A 15,253-nucleotide genomic window follows, 5' to 3' on the forward strand; every position below is an offset into this window, starting at 1 on the left:
AACAGGAGAAATATGCTCTCTCTTTCTAGTCCCTGTCAGGACTCTTGCTGCAGCATTTTGGATTAGCTGAAGGCTTTTCAGTGAGTTTTTTGGACATCCTGATAATAATGAATTACAGTAGTCCAGCCTGGAAGTAATAAATGCATGAACTAGTTTTTCAGCGTCACTCTGAGACAGGATATTTCTAATTTTAGAGATGTTGCGCAAATGGAAGAAAGCAGTCTTACATATTTGTTTAATATGTGCGTTGAAGGACATGTCCTGGTCAAAAATGACTCCAAGGTTCCTCACCGCGTTACTGGAGGCCAAGGTAATGCCATCCAGAGTAAGAATCTGATTAGATACCATATTTCTAAGATTTTCAGGGCCGAGTATAATAACCTCAGTTTTATCTGAATTAAGAAGCAGAAAGTTAGCGGCCATCCAGGTCTTTATGTCTTTAAGACATTCCTGCAGTTTAACTAATTGGTGTGTGTTATCTGGCTTCATGGACAGATAGAGCTGGGTGTCATCTGCATAGCAGTGAAAATGTATGCTATGTCTTCTAATGATACTGCCTAAGGGAAGCATGTATAATGTAAACAGAATTGGTCCTAGCACTGAACCCTGTGGAACTCCATAATTAACCTCAGTGTGTGAAGAGGACTCTCCATTTACATGCACGAATTGGAGTCTATTAGATAGATATGATACAAACCACTGCAGCGCAGTACTTGTAATACCTACAGCATGTTCTAATCGCTCTAATAGGATATTATGATCAACAGTATCGAACGCTGCACTGAGGTCTAGCAGGACAAGCACAGAGATGAGTCCACTGTCAGAGGCCATAAGAAGATCATTTGTAACCTTCACTAAAGCTGTTTCTGTGCTGTGCTGAGCTCTGAAACCTGACTGAAACTCTTCAAATAAACCATTCCTCTGCAGATGATCTGTTAGCTGTTTGACAACTACTCTTTCAAGGATTTTTGATATGAAAGGAAGGTTGGAGATTGGCCTATAATTAGCTAAGACTGCTGGGTCTAGAGATGGCTTTTTGAGTAAAGGTTTAACTACAGCCAGCTTGAAGGCCTGTGGTACATAGCCGATTATTAGAGATAGGTTGATCATATTTAAGATCGAAGAATTAATTAATGGCAGGACTTCTTTGAGCAGTTTTGTAGGAATGGGGTCTAAAAGACACGTTGATGGTTTGGAGGAAGTAATTATTGAAGTTAACTCAGAAAGATCAATTGGAGAAAAAGAGTAAACTGCTGCATTCCACTGTGTAATTGCTGCAGACTTAATTAGCCAGCTTACTTATCTGTATTGTGAAAAATGTGATTCTATTAGTCATGTCAATGAAAGGCCACAATAAAACAACTGTTGGTTACATTTTTTGCTCACCAGTCAGTGTGAATAAAACCTGGAGAGCCCTCTAAATTATATTTAAGTTGTATAACAGCTTTGTACAACTACTTCTGCTTGAGCACTTACTAAATATTGCTCCTTGCTCCTGTTGCCTGGGGTTTCTCCAAAAAAATAACATTTCACGTTACACAAATTTAAAGTATAAGCGGACAGATGTGTGATTAAAAAGAGCAATCCTGTTAATCTCTTCTTTTAACTAAAATTAGGTTGTGATCTTATCAGTTTCCTATTACCAGTCCCATTAATTATTGGTAGTATGTTTTTCACCTCCACATAATGTTGTTAGTTGTTAAATGCTGCTGTTTGGCATTCTGTCCAATCACACGCACACCTATATGCACACACATATCATATATATGCTTGCGCATGACTGGCTAGCGAGGGAATAGAAAATATACATAACTCGTAAGTTGTTTGTTAGTCTTTCATTTTTCTGGTTCCGCACACACGTGCACACGCAGACATGCATTCAAATGTCTGACACAAATGCAGACATCTTCGGTAGTGGCAGAGTCCGTGGTGAATCACAGTTTGCCGGCCTTTCATTTCTGCAACAAATCAATTGGGCTTTGCAGAACTCAGCATTTGATAGCGGCTCACAAGGTAACTGATTATTGAATCGTGACATACTGTATTGAGGGTTGTTTGTGGCTCCATTGCAATTGCTTTGCCAAGGTGGCCAATGAAAACAGCTCAGCCGCAGCTCTTTCTATTACTTTTGTTCTGAACTATGGACTTTTTGTTGCTACAAAACTATACTGTGGTATTTTTTTATATTTTTATTTTGCCTTGTTTTGACATTTTCTTCTGTCAGATAAATTTAAGCACACGGAGATCAGCTATTTGTACTTAACATTTTTATTAAATACCTTGTCGGTGTGTCGTAGGCCCTGTCATTGCAGAGCCTTGTTAAAAGCCTGTTAAGTGAACCTCAAGTGCTTGATGCGTGACCATTGTGAGCATGAAACTTAATATTGTTGCCTCGCCGTGATGTTATTTTGTTTTTCTCTCACTGTAATGAATAGGAGCACTACATTGTTTTTGATGTTCTTGCACGCCTGCACTTCTCAGTGTGCCTTTCTGAGCTCACAGTAGTGGAGGAAATCTTTGCAGCATCCTTATTGATTAAAGAAACAACCAGCAGCTCACCTCAGTCAGACCAGGGGGCTCTTTAATATTATCATGATGTTTTGTAACTCTGCTCAAGCTGGGCCTATTCAGAGCAGGTGATGAGGCTAATTGAGGGAAACTCAACAGGAAACATCTAATTGTCGTGAAATTTGATGCCTTTTCTAGCCTGCGGGCTCCATAAAAAGGGTCCAGATAATACAATAGAGGCTTTGTTTGTTCATGATCCATGGCCTCAAAGTCTGCTGACCTGATCAAAGGACATGAGCAAGTCTGAACACAGTAGAGATAGTGAACCATGAAGACAAACACCTCAGGCAGGAGAAAGAGGCTGCAGTTCTCAATGACAGCACAGCATTTGGTAGATTCTGCATTTATCGCTTGATCAGCTGCCTCTCCTGACAGCTCCCCTGAGTTTTGACTTCAGCCATGTGTGCTGTGCTGTAGTTTAGGAAGGAAGCCCCCCCCCCATCCCCTTTACCCCCTACAATCCTCTCCTCTGCCACTGCTTTGTATTCCACGTGTCAAAAAGTCCATGTCCTCAGGCATCAGCTATATCTTACCTGTTTGGACCTGCTGGGATTCCCTGTCCTCATAATTTTGTTTGGACTTGATGGATGATGGCTGAAATATAGCACTGTCAAATATTCTTGGTATTTATCTCACACCCACACCCACATCCAAGTTTGTTTGGCACTAGAGACTGTATTTTTTATGCGCTTTGAATTGCTTTGCTGCATCTGGGAGGGTTTTTTTCCTTTTTTTTCAGTGGTCTGGAGTAATTCTGCCTTTTTATGGCATCTGCATTATTGTTCCTCTCTCTTTTTCTCTCTCTCTTTCATCGCAGTTTGAATGGCTCCCTACCCAGCAATGTGGAAATCAAGAACAACACCTTGTTCTTCAAGGGCCCTGTGACCTACGACTTGGCTGGGACGTATGTCTGTGACGCTACCAACGGCATCGGGACTCGCACCGGCATCGTGGACGTCAACATCACAGGTAGGCTGATTAAGCTGGTCATTTCTCTCTCTCCAGTAACTCTGGCATGGCCTGATCAGTGCAGTAGCCCTCTAAAAATTCAGTCAGAAAGGATCAGACCCCCTTCTGCCCAAATAAACACAGCTATCAGTGCACATGCACATACCAGGTGATTGCAGCAGATCGCCTGCGTAGTTTCAATGTGGATCCAGCTTGCCTTAGTTGTGGGGCACCCTGCTGAACAGTATGGCAGGTTGGGTGAAAAAAAAAATCCTCTCTGTTTGTGTATCAGACTTTCACACACTGTGAGAACCACCGCCCCCCTCCCGACCTGCCCTGTTACACATCCAAGCACATGTGTGGGAGCAACATAAAGCAGGTCTATTATCAGTGCCTAAAATAACATCAAGGAAATTGGGGGTTTGAGGTGAGGGTACTGTATTGATCATAGTTTGCTTGCATCATGCTCACATCTCTCTGAGCTCTGTGCTAGTTCTTTTGTCTCCTCTTCGTCCTCTTCTTGTCTTCTGGGGAAAACAAAATGCTGAACAAAACTGATTCAGTTTCCTTGTATTCCACATAATTGTTGGCACACACGCACTGTGGTTCCTCTGGGTTCTTATCCATAGGAGACGATATTATGCCCTCAAAGCCCCAACTGCAATATATGCCAGATCTGACCTTGCTAGACAGACTACAAATGTGGAGATCATCTATTATTGCTACCAGCTGTGTGCGTGTGGTATTGGGAGACTGTCACAGTTTTGCTCTGGTCAGACTGGAAAGTCTTTTCCCCTTTGCTCTCTGCGCTGCTTGGTTTCTGGGAAGCCGAGGTGTTCTAACTTGCATTGCTTTGCATGTTGACTCATGTTGTGTCTCTGGAAACGCTCTGCTTGGTGTGAAGTGAACAGCTGCGCCTTACAGTATCATTGCATACCTTTTTTTTTTCTGTTTCCTCTCTTTCAGTGTGTTATTCTCTGCTGGTAAGGGTAAGGCTAAGACAAAGAAGCTTTGTAGGATGTTGTGTGATGTCATTACCTGCATTGTGAGGAGTTGCCCTCCCAAAGCAGATGGGCTAGTAGCGTTATAATAGAGGTTTCAAAGGAGTCGGAACAGGCCTTTCTTATCAAACAGAAGATGCGGAAGTAATCTGCTGTTAGGAAATCGCTGTGCACCAGCTTGTATTGAGTAACTGGGTTCCAAGGAGATGTACTGTTTGGCATAAAGTACTGTACCCCCTTTTGGAAAGGCAAAACAAAGGCACCAAAGTAATTTTCTATTTCTTCTTTTTCATTGATTGCTTAAATTAACAAACCACATTGCTATTGTCCCAGTAGTCTTTCTGTTTATTCTCATCATTTGTCTATATAATTGTATCGAGTGAGTGAGGTGAACAATGCGTGGGTACACGATGTGAGTGCGTTCGCTTTCAGGTCGCCTCCGTGCAAAATTGGAATCTAAGCATTCTGCTTTGTTTTTGTCTTTGAACCTTTTGAGTTTTGAAGAAGTTTGCACTGTGCTCAGTAGCAGGTTAGAGGAAGCAAAATGACTAATTCCGAGGCTGTGAAAATACATTTGGTTCTCAGTAGTAGGTCATTGTTCCTTTCTGTCACTCTGCATGTTTACAAATAATGAATGTGCTTCATTATTACATATAATTATGCATTAAAACTAATTATTGAATTTTTTCTACTTGACAGTTAGATTGTCACTTGATATTTGTAGCTTTAATAACTGCCGTCAAAGAAAAACTATATTATCAAAGATTAAATGCCACAAAGCACCCAGTGGTCTGTTTGCCGTCTCTGTAGTAACACACTGGCTGAATATATTGTTGTTCTGTACTATTTGATGGCAAAAGTTCCCGATTTCTTTTAAGGATATATTCTCAAAGGGTACCACACAAGTCTTAAAAGCATGTTGCCAGTTCCCATAGTAACAGTTACAAGTTAAAGGGAGAACAGCCAGATTCCCCCTGCGAAAGCACAGTTCAGAGCCTCAGCTCTGACATGAAGCCCCATCAAATTACACAATGCCTTATAAGCAACTCAGGTTGATTTGAAGCATTAATGCAGTTTCCTGCTTTAGGATGCACACAAAGGGCGACAGAGGCGGTCTCGTCCCCGTGTCTCGTACACTAGCAACATGGATATCTTGCAGTGGTGTGATGCATCTGCTTATGCGCTCTTTGCTGATGATGTGAAATTGATAGCATTCCCATGATAGTGTGTACTTTGTCACCAGAAACTCTGAGTTCAGTTAAGATAGTTCAGTTCGGTTCAGGAGACATTTGTGACTGCAGATCTGCACGGCTGACATGACTGAAAAGACCTTTACATGGGAACTTCAGGGTGTTCGCAACATTTCCTATTGACTTTTCTGAAGTGCTCTTTGCTGCCTTGACATTGGCGGTGCATAATGACCCAGTGGCGCTGGTGTAAGAAGTGTGCTGATGCTTCATTAACTTCAAAAAGCATCTTTGTGCTTTGCAACTTCAAAGAGGTCTGGCTGAGACATAGCAGGTGAGAGAGCCCACTGCTGGCTGCTGTTCATGGCTGCACCATTAGGCCTCAGTAATCCTAGCTAAGTGTACTGTGCTGAAAAGGACCAAACCACTATCTTCGGCACATTTGTTCAGAACATCATATAGCTGCTAGAGCTGCCAGATTTTTTTGACCAGTGAAAACACAAAATAATAATTTATTTCCCTTGTTAAAAGCCCATTTTAATGGTCTTTGAACATGGAGACTCCCAGGAGAGTTTTGTGTTACTAGAGTCAATAAATCATCATTGTTCCTGGTCTTTTTGTCCTTTATTAAACTCTATCATTGACAAATATGACACCCAAGCAATCTTGTCACTATTATACATAATTTTGTCCATAGAAAGATTTATCCATATGCATACGTTTGTTTGTTTTTTTCTGTTTTCAAGTTCACTTATAGATTGCCACCATAATATTCACCTGCTGTGGTGACAACCTTGCTTGATGTCAGGAAGATAAAACGTCCATGACGTCTCATTTGTATAGCAGAAAAGCTATTTTCCCACAGTGGAATGCAGCACACGTGGGGGATTTTAAGAAAGTGTGTTTTAATCAAACTACTCAGTTTTCATGGACAGATTGGTAGCTGCATAGCTGTCACCTATGCAGATAGCAGGGCCACAGAGCACCTTGTTTCAATTAGTTCTGGGATAGTGTTTGCTGCGGAGATGGCATCGACTATGGTCGAGTCACATGGGCTAAAATGGCTTTCTCCAAGGACATGTGTTCTGGAGAAATGGTGTCACTTGTCAGAATCTAATGAAGCACTCTCCTGGTTTAATCAATCCTCGCTCTCAGAAAAAGAGGTGGAAAGGAAGTCTAGGGGAAAAGGAAGAGAGGGAGGGGGAGGGATCTATAGCGAGGGAGATGAGTTTCATGTAATGGGCCTCTTCTTAGCAAATACCTCACTCATTTACATGCAGTTCAGAAATCTCCTGAGAGAAAGTTGACAAGTCGTCAGATCTGATTAATCAGCTAATTACCAACGGGTATCAGAGGCCGTGTTAAAAAATAGAGACAATTAAACAGCCTCACAATGTAAGTTATTTTGATGAATCCTTCTCAGCAGCCTTTAACTGTCTAATAGGAATGTCACTCAAGCAGTCACCCCTGTAAAATATTGCAGCTGAGAAAGCCACAGGAATAATGCGGTTAAACCTCAAAGATCCTCCCCAACTTAAGAGAGACAGAATCAGTCTTTCATTAAGATAATCAGCTTTTCCACCATCAGACTCTGTTTTTGTGCTTGGAACAAATCAATGCTGCCATCTTAAATTTCTTCCTAGAGCTTAATAAGTTCTGATTTGCAAGGATGGCCTTACAATTATGTCATTATCACCCCTGAGAAAGGATATGTGTGGTTTTATTCTTGGCAGCGCACAGTTTTGTGACATGTGGGAAAATTAGCTTCAGTGAGGGGGAAGTGCATTTGTTTACTCATTTTAACCTTGACTCACCCACACACCAGCACTCGTCTTTGAGAGATAGGGGCCAGAGTGAGTCAAAGACGTTGCATTATTCCAGCCATATTAGCAGGATCAGCTATGAATGATGATATCAGATCAGCTAGGGGTCAGCTAGTAATCAGAATCAGAATCAGAATACTTTATTGATCCCTGGGGGAAATTATTTTTTGTTACAGTGCTCCATTTTAAACCAACATTAAGACAAGACAGACAATACGCTAACTAAGAATAGTACAATATATACATATATATATATACATACATACATACATACATACATACATACATAAGTCACTTATAAATAAATAGTTGGAAAAGAAACATGTGTAGTTGTAGCAGCAAACAGTGTGTTAAGTGGATGCGTTGTACAGGGAGATGGCCACAGGCAGGAATGATTTCCTGTGTCGTTCAGTGGTGCTTTTCGGTAATCTCAGTCTCTCACTGAACGAGCTCCTGTGACTGACCAACATGTCATGGAGTGGGTGGGAGGTGTTATCCAACATTGTCTTTATCTTGGACAGCATCCGCCTCTCCGACACCACCTTGAGGGAGTCCAGCTCCATCCCCACAACATTGCTGGCCTTACGGATCAGTTTATTAAGTCTGTTGGCATCTGCGACCCTCAGCCTGCTCCCCCAGCATGCAACAGCATAGAGGATCGCACTGGCCACAACAGACTCATAGAAAATCCTCAGCATTTTCTGGCAGATGTTGAAGGACCTCAGTCGCCTCAAAAAATAGAGACGACTCTGGCCCTTCCTGTAAAGTGCTGTGGTGTTTTTAGCCCAGTCCAGTTTATTGTCAATGTGTACTCCAAGGTATTTATAGTCCTCCACAATGTCAACAGTATGTGTATGTGAACCTTTGGATGATTCCCCTTACAGCTTAGCAGCGCTAACTTTCATCTTCCTTTGTCAGAGCTGTGGCAGAGAGCTGCTTTAGAGAGCAGAGGTGCAGTCAGCTTTGCCACAGGGCTTTACCAGTTGGGTTAAACTGGATGGAGTGACAGCGTTCTCATCAATTTAGCAAGAAAGCGTGAGGATGGATCCTTCTGTAAGCACAGTCAACCGGTGCCAACATCTGTTCACGCTTCCCTGAACACGCAATAGTTGGCTGCCATGTGAGAAAATGAAGTTTAGAAAGAAGAGGTGGGGGAGAAATCCTAGTCATGTGCCAAAATTATTTGAATAAAAAAAAAAATAGTTAGACATGTATAGGTAATGTATTTATGTCACTGAAGGAGAAATTTGAGTTCGTCTGTCTGATTTTTAAAATTTATTTCCAGCCAGACAGCATCGGGGAAGTGAAAGAGGAAGAGAGGGCATGAAACTGTTTACAGGCCTTTATGTAACAGCCTGTGTCAACTTCTAGTGTTCACTGGTTGTCACTTCTTCTTTCCTTCTAGTCCTACAACACTATAATGTGCAAAGACAGTAACACACAGTGATAGTGAGAGAAGGTGACATTGATTTAAGAAAAAAAAGGCCTATGTGGTTTTTTATTTACATTTCTTCTTCACCGGAAGCAAATGAGGTTATTGTCAGGAGAATTCAGTATGCCTATATAATGATTGTGAATGCTTACCCGCCAGGTTGGCAGGAAAGCAGCAGCGGGTAATGGGAAATAGCACAGGGAGCTTCCTCAGCATAAATTTAAATTACTGACAAGAAGATGCTATCTGAGCTGACATTAGATCTTTTAATTGCCTTAAATATTATCACGACTCTAACTGGTTGTGAAACACACCCTTAAAAATGTACTTAACTTCACTAGTCTAGATTGTTGCAAGATATTTTTTCTAAAATTTGATCTCTCAATTTTTTTTTTCCGCATAGGAAATTAACAGCTCAGGATTTAACATCCGGATTTAAAAAACAAGAAAAGAAAGAAAGAAAAAGATTAACAATTTTTAATCACTCCTATTGGATTAAAAGTCTACTAAAACCTTATTGATTCTTCACTGTTATATTCCAGTTTCCATTACTGAAAGAGTCTTTGTAACAAAATATACCAAAAATAATCTTAAACTCACTTCAGTGACTTTGGGAAGATTTCAGCTTACATGTGTATTATTTAAAATACTTTACTGTCTCCGCATAACAGTAAATTCCAGTAGATAATGTAGTTTATTTTTAGCAGCTGTGAAACAGACATGGCGGTCAGTCCATTGCTGCAGGATCTGTTGGTTTTCTCAATGTGATAATGTGGCGATCGGTCAGTGTAATAAAACTTGCGAGACTACGGCAAGAACATCCTTGAATAAAACAAGTAATGCACCATATATTACTGACATCTAACAGCAGTGCCGCTACGTGCAGCCATTTGTCTCTTTCTTTTCTCTGACAGAGACAAGAGACATTATGATGTCAGCTTTGCAAAGGCTCCTCTAGCTATGTGAAATTTGTTTGTCTTCGCCTGTCATGGTGGAGTCTGTCTCAATCTGTGCGCTATAGCACATTGCGCTTCTCACATCGCCGCCTGCATTATTCATAGATTCAAAGGCCACATGTGTATATCCTGTATATTATTACACTGTCACTTCAAGCAGATGCAGGTTAAGGGAGCATTTTGAGGATCTTGGTCTTCTGCTCCCTTTGCTAGCTTGTTATCACCCTTGAACTTCCTGCTTCTGCAAACCTACAAGGGTTTTGGTGTGCAGGCTGACAGAGTGACTTCTAGCCCCCACGTTCTCACTGCGGGGAGGGGGAGTTGCTCTTTGCTCAGATCCTGCCAAGATCACACCTCATTATCCAAATGAGACATTAGCATGGCCCGTTCCCTCGCTTGCACAGCATAGGCCGCCCCATAAAGTCTCTTCTGTGTTCTGTGCTGTGCCAGGGGAAAGCACTGAGGGGGAAGATATTGTGGCTGCAGCTCATTTTGCATAAAATGGAGGAGGGAAGTGCTCACTGTGTAAAAAGAGTCTTTTTTTTTATATTTGGAGAAGAAGAGATAACCCGGCTGGAGATGTGAAATGCAAATGTCACCAGGGGAGAGCATGTGAGAGCAGAGCAGCTGAGATCGTAGTGATTTATCTTAACATTTGTTTCTGCATGGCTTGCTGTTTCTGCTCTCCGGAGGATATGCAGAGGAGAGGGATGTGGCAGACAGATGGAGCAGGGGGATTGGCTGAGCCCCTTCGGCCCAGCTCACCTCCTCTGTCCTCCTCCTCCCTGTCCACCCATGTGGTGTTGGATCTGTCACGCCTCCATGAGAGCCTGATGAAGTAGGTCAGACGCTGTCCCGGGGTCTGACCACTGGCTCCGAAGCTGCTGCTGCTGCTGTTGGTGATGCTTTGTGGTGACTCACTCATTACGCTCAAAAGTAACAACAGGGGGAGAAAATAAAAGGGGGGGGACAGAGAAAAAGCACAGGGTAGGATGGTGTGGTAAACAAACAGCTCGCTGACCTCTTGCTGACTTAATACGTGCTAACATGCAGATTTGTTTGCTGCATGTCTGCTGACCCAATAACTCAGCTGCACATCACTTTGACTAAGCACTGCAGCCGCAGATGCAAATGCATTAATAATGTTACCTGCGTAAACATGATTTTTTTAAAAGAGTTGCATTGGCATTTAGATGCTGGTGTAAATATTCATTGCTCATTAAGGGTGCATTAAAAATGATTATTGCCCCGTAGCGCAAAATGACGGATATTATACTTGCAAGAGGACCAGCTTGCTTTCTGAAATGTTCTGGCGCGCCAGTATTTTCCTGTACTTTCAAATGCGACCTTCATGTCGGATTACTGTTATAATAGTCATAACAATGGCGGCAATTTCAACTACAAATAACCATATATGAAAGCAGAGAGTCGGTGGTGTGAATTCTTGGTCTCAGTCAGAGATGACACGCTGTTTCTGCTGAGAGGAGATGAAAACAAGAAACAGTCGCTGTTTTTCTGACTCGATGGTCCTGCAAGTTGCTGCATGTTCACACGTTGAGGCTACAGATGATGTCACCCGTGTTTTGATTCCAGTAGTTTCACAGCATTGTCTCCTCCAGCATATCCCATCCTTCTAACCCACTGGTTTTATGACAGGGAATTGGATTTGAATTTGTGGGAAGCTTTTAATGGCACAAGTGAGGTGAGCTTGTGTCTCCGAAGTCAGTGGAAGCAAAAACAATCTATAGTGACAAACGGGAAGAAATGGCAGCTATTGGGAGGGAATATCTGATAGGCTGAAAAAGAGATTTGCCCCAGCCGCAACTCTCAAAGCAGCATGTTAAATTCCTGTCAGTGATGAGCTTTTATTCGTCGTGGCAGCATCACATTTCCATGAATTCAAAACCACTGGCAAATTCAGACAAGAGAGGTGATGAGGATCTGTTAAATCAGTGAATTAATGTCTTCTCTGATTGTGCCCTTCCTCACTCACTCACTCGCTCATTATGCCATTCTTTATTTTGTGTTGTCACTCCTCAAGCTCTTAAGGCGTTTGCTCAATCGTTTTCCTTGTTGCCACTCCTCAACTTCTTAGAGTAGCCCTCTATGTTCTTTTCATCTTTTGTTGTCAGCTGCTTGTTCCTCCTTTAGTCATATTAAAACACCACTCCCAACGCCACTCTTTGAAAATCCTCTCTCATTTTCCCAGCTTCTTTCATAACCTTGTCCAAGTGATTGCGCTAAGTCTCAGGAATGTTTTTACCTGTCTCTCCTCCTTTTTTTTCATGTGCAGACATGACTGGAGCACACCCAGTAACAGTATCTGCAGGACGGAGTTATGAAACTGTTTCTCTCACTTTAAAGCCCCCTCTGCTTTCTACAATCATTTCCCGCACTATCTCCGAGCATCTGCTGCTTCTACATTGAAATGCAAACCCCTGCTCAGAATACATGTTGTTTTCTGAAGCCACAAATCATTTTTATTACAAAATATATATGCATGTATATTATATATACACAGCATTTATTCATTTTTTTTCTTAAGTCTCACTTGTGTTTTGCACAAATGACTCAGATGAGAAGCTCTCATTGCGTTGTGAAGAAAACATATTGTGTCACTTGGGTATTTGGAGGTAGTAAATCATCCACTTGATCATGTCAGATGTGAGGGTTCAGAGTGGTATGAATAACCCAATACGAAATGGCATTGTTGTTAGAGTAGCTGTAAGATTTCCTGTTATTTTTTCCCCCCTGTATAAATCTATCGTGCCTCTGGATTGAATTATAGTCTTTCACAGCACATCCTTCCACCTATTAATCTCAATACTACATTTTATTCGTTGCAACTAAAAGTTCCCCCACTATCTGCATTTTTCCTCACGGGTGTTAATAGACATTGCCTTTTACAGCGTGGAACAGTATCAGGGCCATTGTTGTGCTGCTGAGGTCTTTTTTGATCTGTCCATTGGCAGGTAATGCTGGCAGCGAAGGCGCGCTAGTGAAACGCCTCCTCATTTTTCTGTGCTGTCAAACACCTACATAACCCAGCCATTCATTTCATTTATTTTTGGATTATATAAGGTGATTAGCTTGCACCCTAGCTGCTCTAATTTAACATAAATTCACAGAGTCCGTGAACTAGACAAAGCTGCTGTGCTGGAGATATGTTCACGTATGCACATGGCTGGTGGTGTGATTTCACAGAGGGATAAGCACAGAGAGGAAATGCGCTGGGTAACATGGTGAGAGCAGACAGTCCTCTTTGCCAACACGGCGTTTTAAGTTGCAAAATAGAAGCAGTGTTCCTGTACTGCACTCAGTGATTTGATGAGCAATTTCTGGTCTTTCTGAGTTCCTCTCTCTCCCTTAAAGTGCCCCAAACACAGAGCTGAAGCTATCTAAAAACATCAGTAGTCCTCCTTCCATTGCCGCTCCAGTAAAACAACTTAATACCTCCTTTCGAAAACGCAATTTGTTGTTTTTGGTGCAGCAGCTTGCAAAGCTTCCTCCAGGCTGGATACACCAGCCTAAAACCCACAAAAAATACCTGGAGGTTTACAACCTCTTTCGTGTCTGTGCTTTTTTTTTTTTTTTTAAATGAACACTTGTACAGTTATTAGTGTTGACATTCACATTCGGCAAATACGAGTGTCAGAGGTAGCTTCGCTTGATGCTTTATAGCAATGAAGATGGCAGGGATCACCTTCTTTCACTGCTGCTATTCTGCAATTTAAATGCTCTGTCCTTATGTTTTTCACCTCTTTAAATGATGGTAAATATGGAGTCTTGGCAACCTTTGAAATGCAGTACAATAATCTCCCTAATTAAGATTGAATAAGGGGACTGATGAGAGCAAAAACAGATCCTAGTTACAGACGAGGGCAGTGAAGGGGAGAAGAGAGGATTACAGGAGAATATTTTTCCTTTTCTCTTTGCCCCTTCAATCCTCTGGATTTTCACCCGTCTTTGGACTTGGTGAGAGGAAGTGTTCTCTAGCAGGGGTGACCTGGCTCTGCTCTCTCATTGATGTGTGTAATGAAGGCCTGTGTCTGAATAATCCCATTAGGTGGTCAGATTAAAACCTGAGCTGATATTTGAGACTGTGCCCGGCACGGCTATAGAAATTGGAGAGCTTTGCTGTCGGCCCTTGGAGAAAGGGTCCAGATGAAGAGCGGCTACGGAGAGCGACCGTGTTTGGGAGGTCTCGTCTGTAGACTGATAAAGTGCCATTGTAATTAAAGCAGAGCGGAAGGCTTTAGTAGCTTCCTAACTTCACTCACTACCATCATTTTATACTTGAATTAGGTTTGAGATTCATCGTTTCCAGTAAAGAGCATTTCTCACCATGTGTAATGGCTTTGATTCACCCGTTAAGGGCAATAATTTGAAAAAGATTTTCTGCTTAAGTGGGAAATTTGTCTTTTTTGTGTTGCTTGATGAGGATGGCTTAGATTTGCTGTTATTGCAGTGGTGTTCTGATTCACCTCTATCCGACTTACTGATTACGCGTGGGGATAATTTATCTCCAAGGAACATTTAGGATTGCTCAACGTAAACCTTCATTTTTGTTCAATTATCACCCATTACTTGTAAATGAGCTTCAAATTTCAGAAAGACACTTTGCCCATGCATATTTTCCCCACCCCTGTTAGATCAACACACATACAATTCTGATCTCGGTTGTTGCCTTTAAAAACCTTTAATAAGCACCATAAATCATTTGTGTGCATGTTGTACAGACTACAGCTGAAATTCAGTCGTAAAAATGTCATAAAATAAGAAACGCATCCTTTTTCTTTTCGAATACAGCTAACGTATTTAGTGTTATCAGTGTGTGTTACATTATCATGTGCCTAATGGGCGTGTAATTAAGCAGTAAGACTGGAAAGACAGTATCAGAAGGAAATGAAAAAGCAGCATGTATTTCACCTATATTGCTTTTCCCTGCCTTTTTTCGGACTTTACATACAATTCTCTGGTTTGCTCCGTGTGAACAGGAAGCTCATTCCTTTGTTTCTCACAGTCTCGTATTCCCTTCTTCCAGGCCTTTCCCACACCATTTGTTTAGTAGATGGTGTAACTGTGTTGTATCCCCCTACCTTTCTGTTGAGGATTCAGTGTTCACCATTGAAGTTAAATGTGCTTCTGCTCTGCCGGTTTACCTAAGCACTACCTATGCGCCTCAAGGCTTTGATCACATTTCAGATAAAAAGTCCCTCTTGTCTGTGTGCTCTAAGGAGCTTTGCACAGTTTGTAGTTTCAAGTGAAGATGTACACATACGGGACAGCACTTTCATGTTAGTTTTACTGTATGCTGCACCCACATTTGACTCAAAAG

At 41.8% G+C, this 15,253-nt stretch overlaps 1 protein-coding gene across 11 annotated transcripts in view; it reads left to right on the forward strand.

The window, feature by feature from the left end:
• Nucleotides 1–15,253, forward strand: part of nectin1b (nectin cell adhesion molecule 1b) — a 162,779-nt gene that overhangs the window by 56,483 nt on the left and 91,043 nt on the right. For all 11 annotated transcript variants that reach the window (XR_014888214.1, XM_085244059.1, XM_085244055.1 and 8 more), the window contains exon 5: nt 3,386–3,537. Coding sequence is in view for 10 of the 11 variants with exons in the window: in XM_085244059.1 (XP_085100185.1) it covers nt 3,386–3,537 (152 nt within the window). In the remaining variant the exon portion in view is untranslated. The remainder of the gene's footprint in view (nt 1–3,385; nt 3,538–15,253) is intronic.

Source organism: Mchenga conophoros, linkage group LG14 (genome assembly GCF_057382185.1).
Source record: "Mchenga conophoros isolate Kocher_MC1m ecotype Shallow Benthic linkage group LG14, M_conophoros_male_GT1.1, whole genome shotgun sequence".
Classification (NCBI taxonomy): Eukaryota; Metazoa; Chordata; class Actinopteri; order Cichliformes; family Cichlidae; genus Mchenga; species Mchenga conophoros.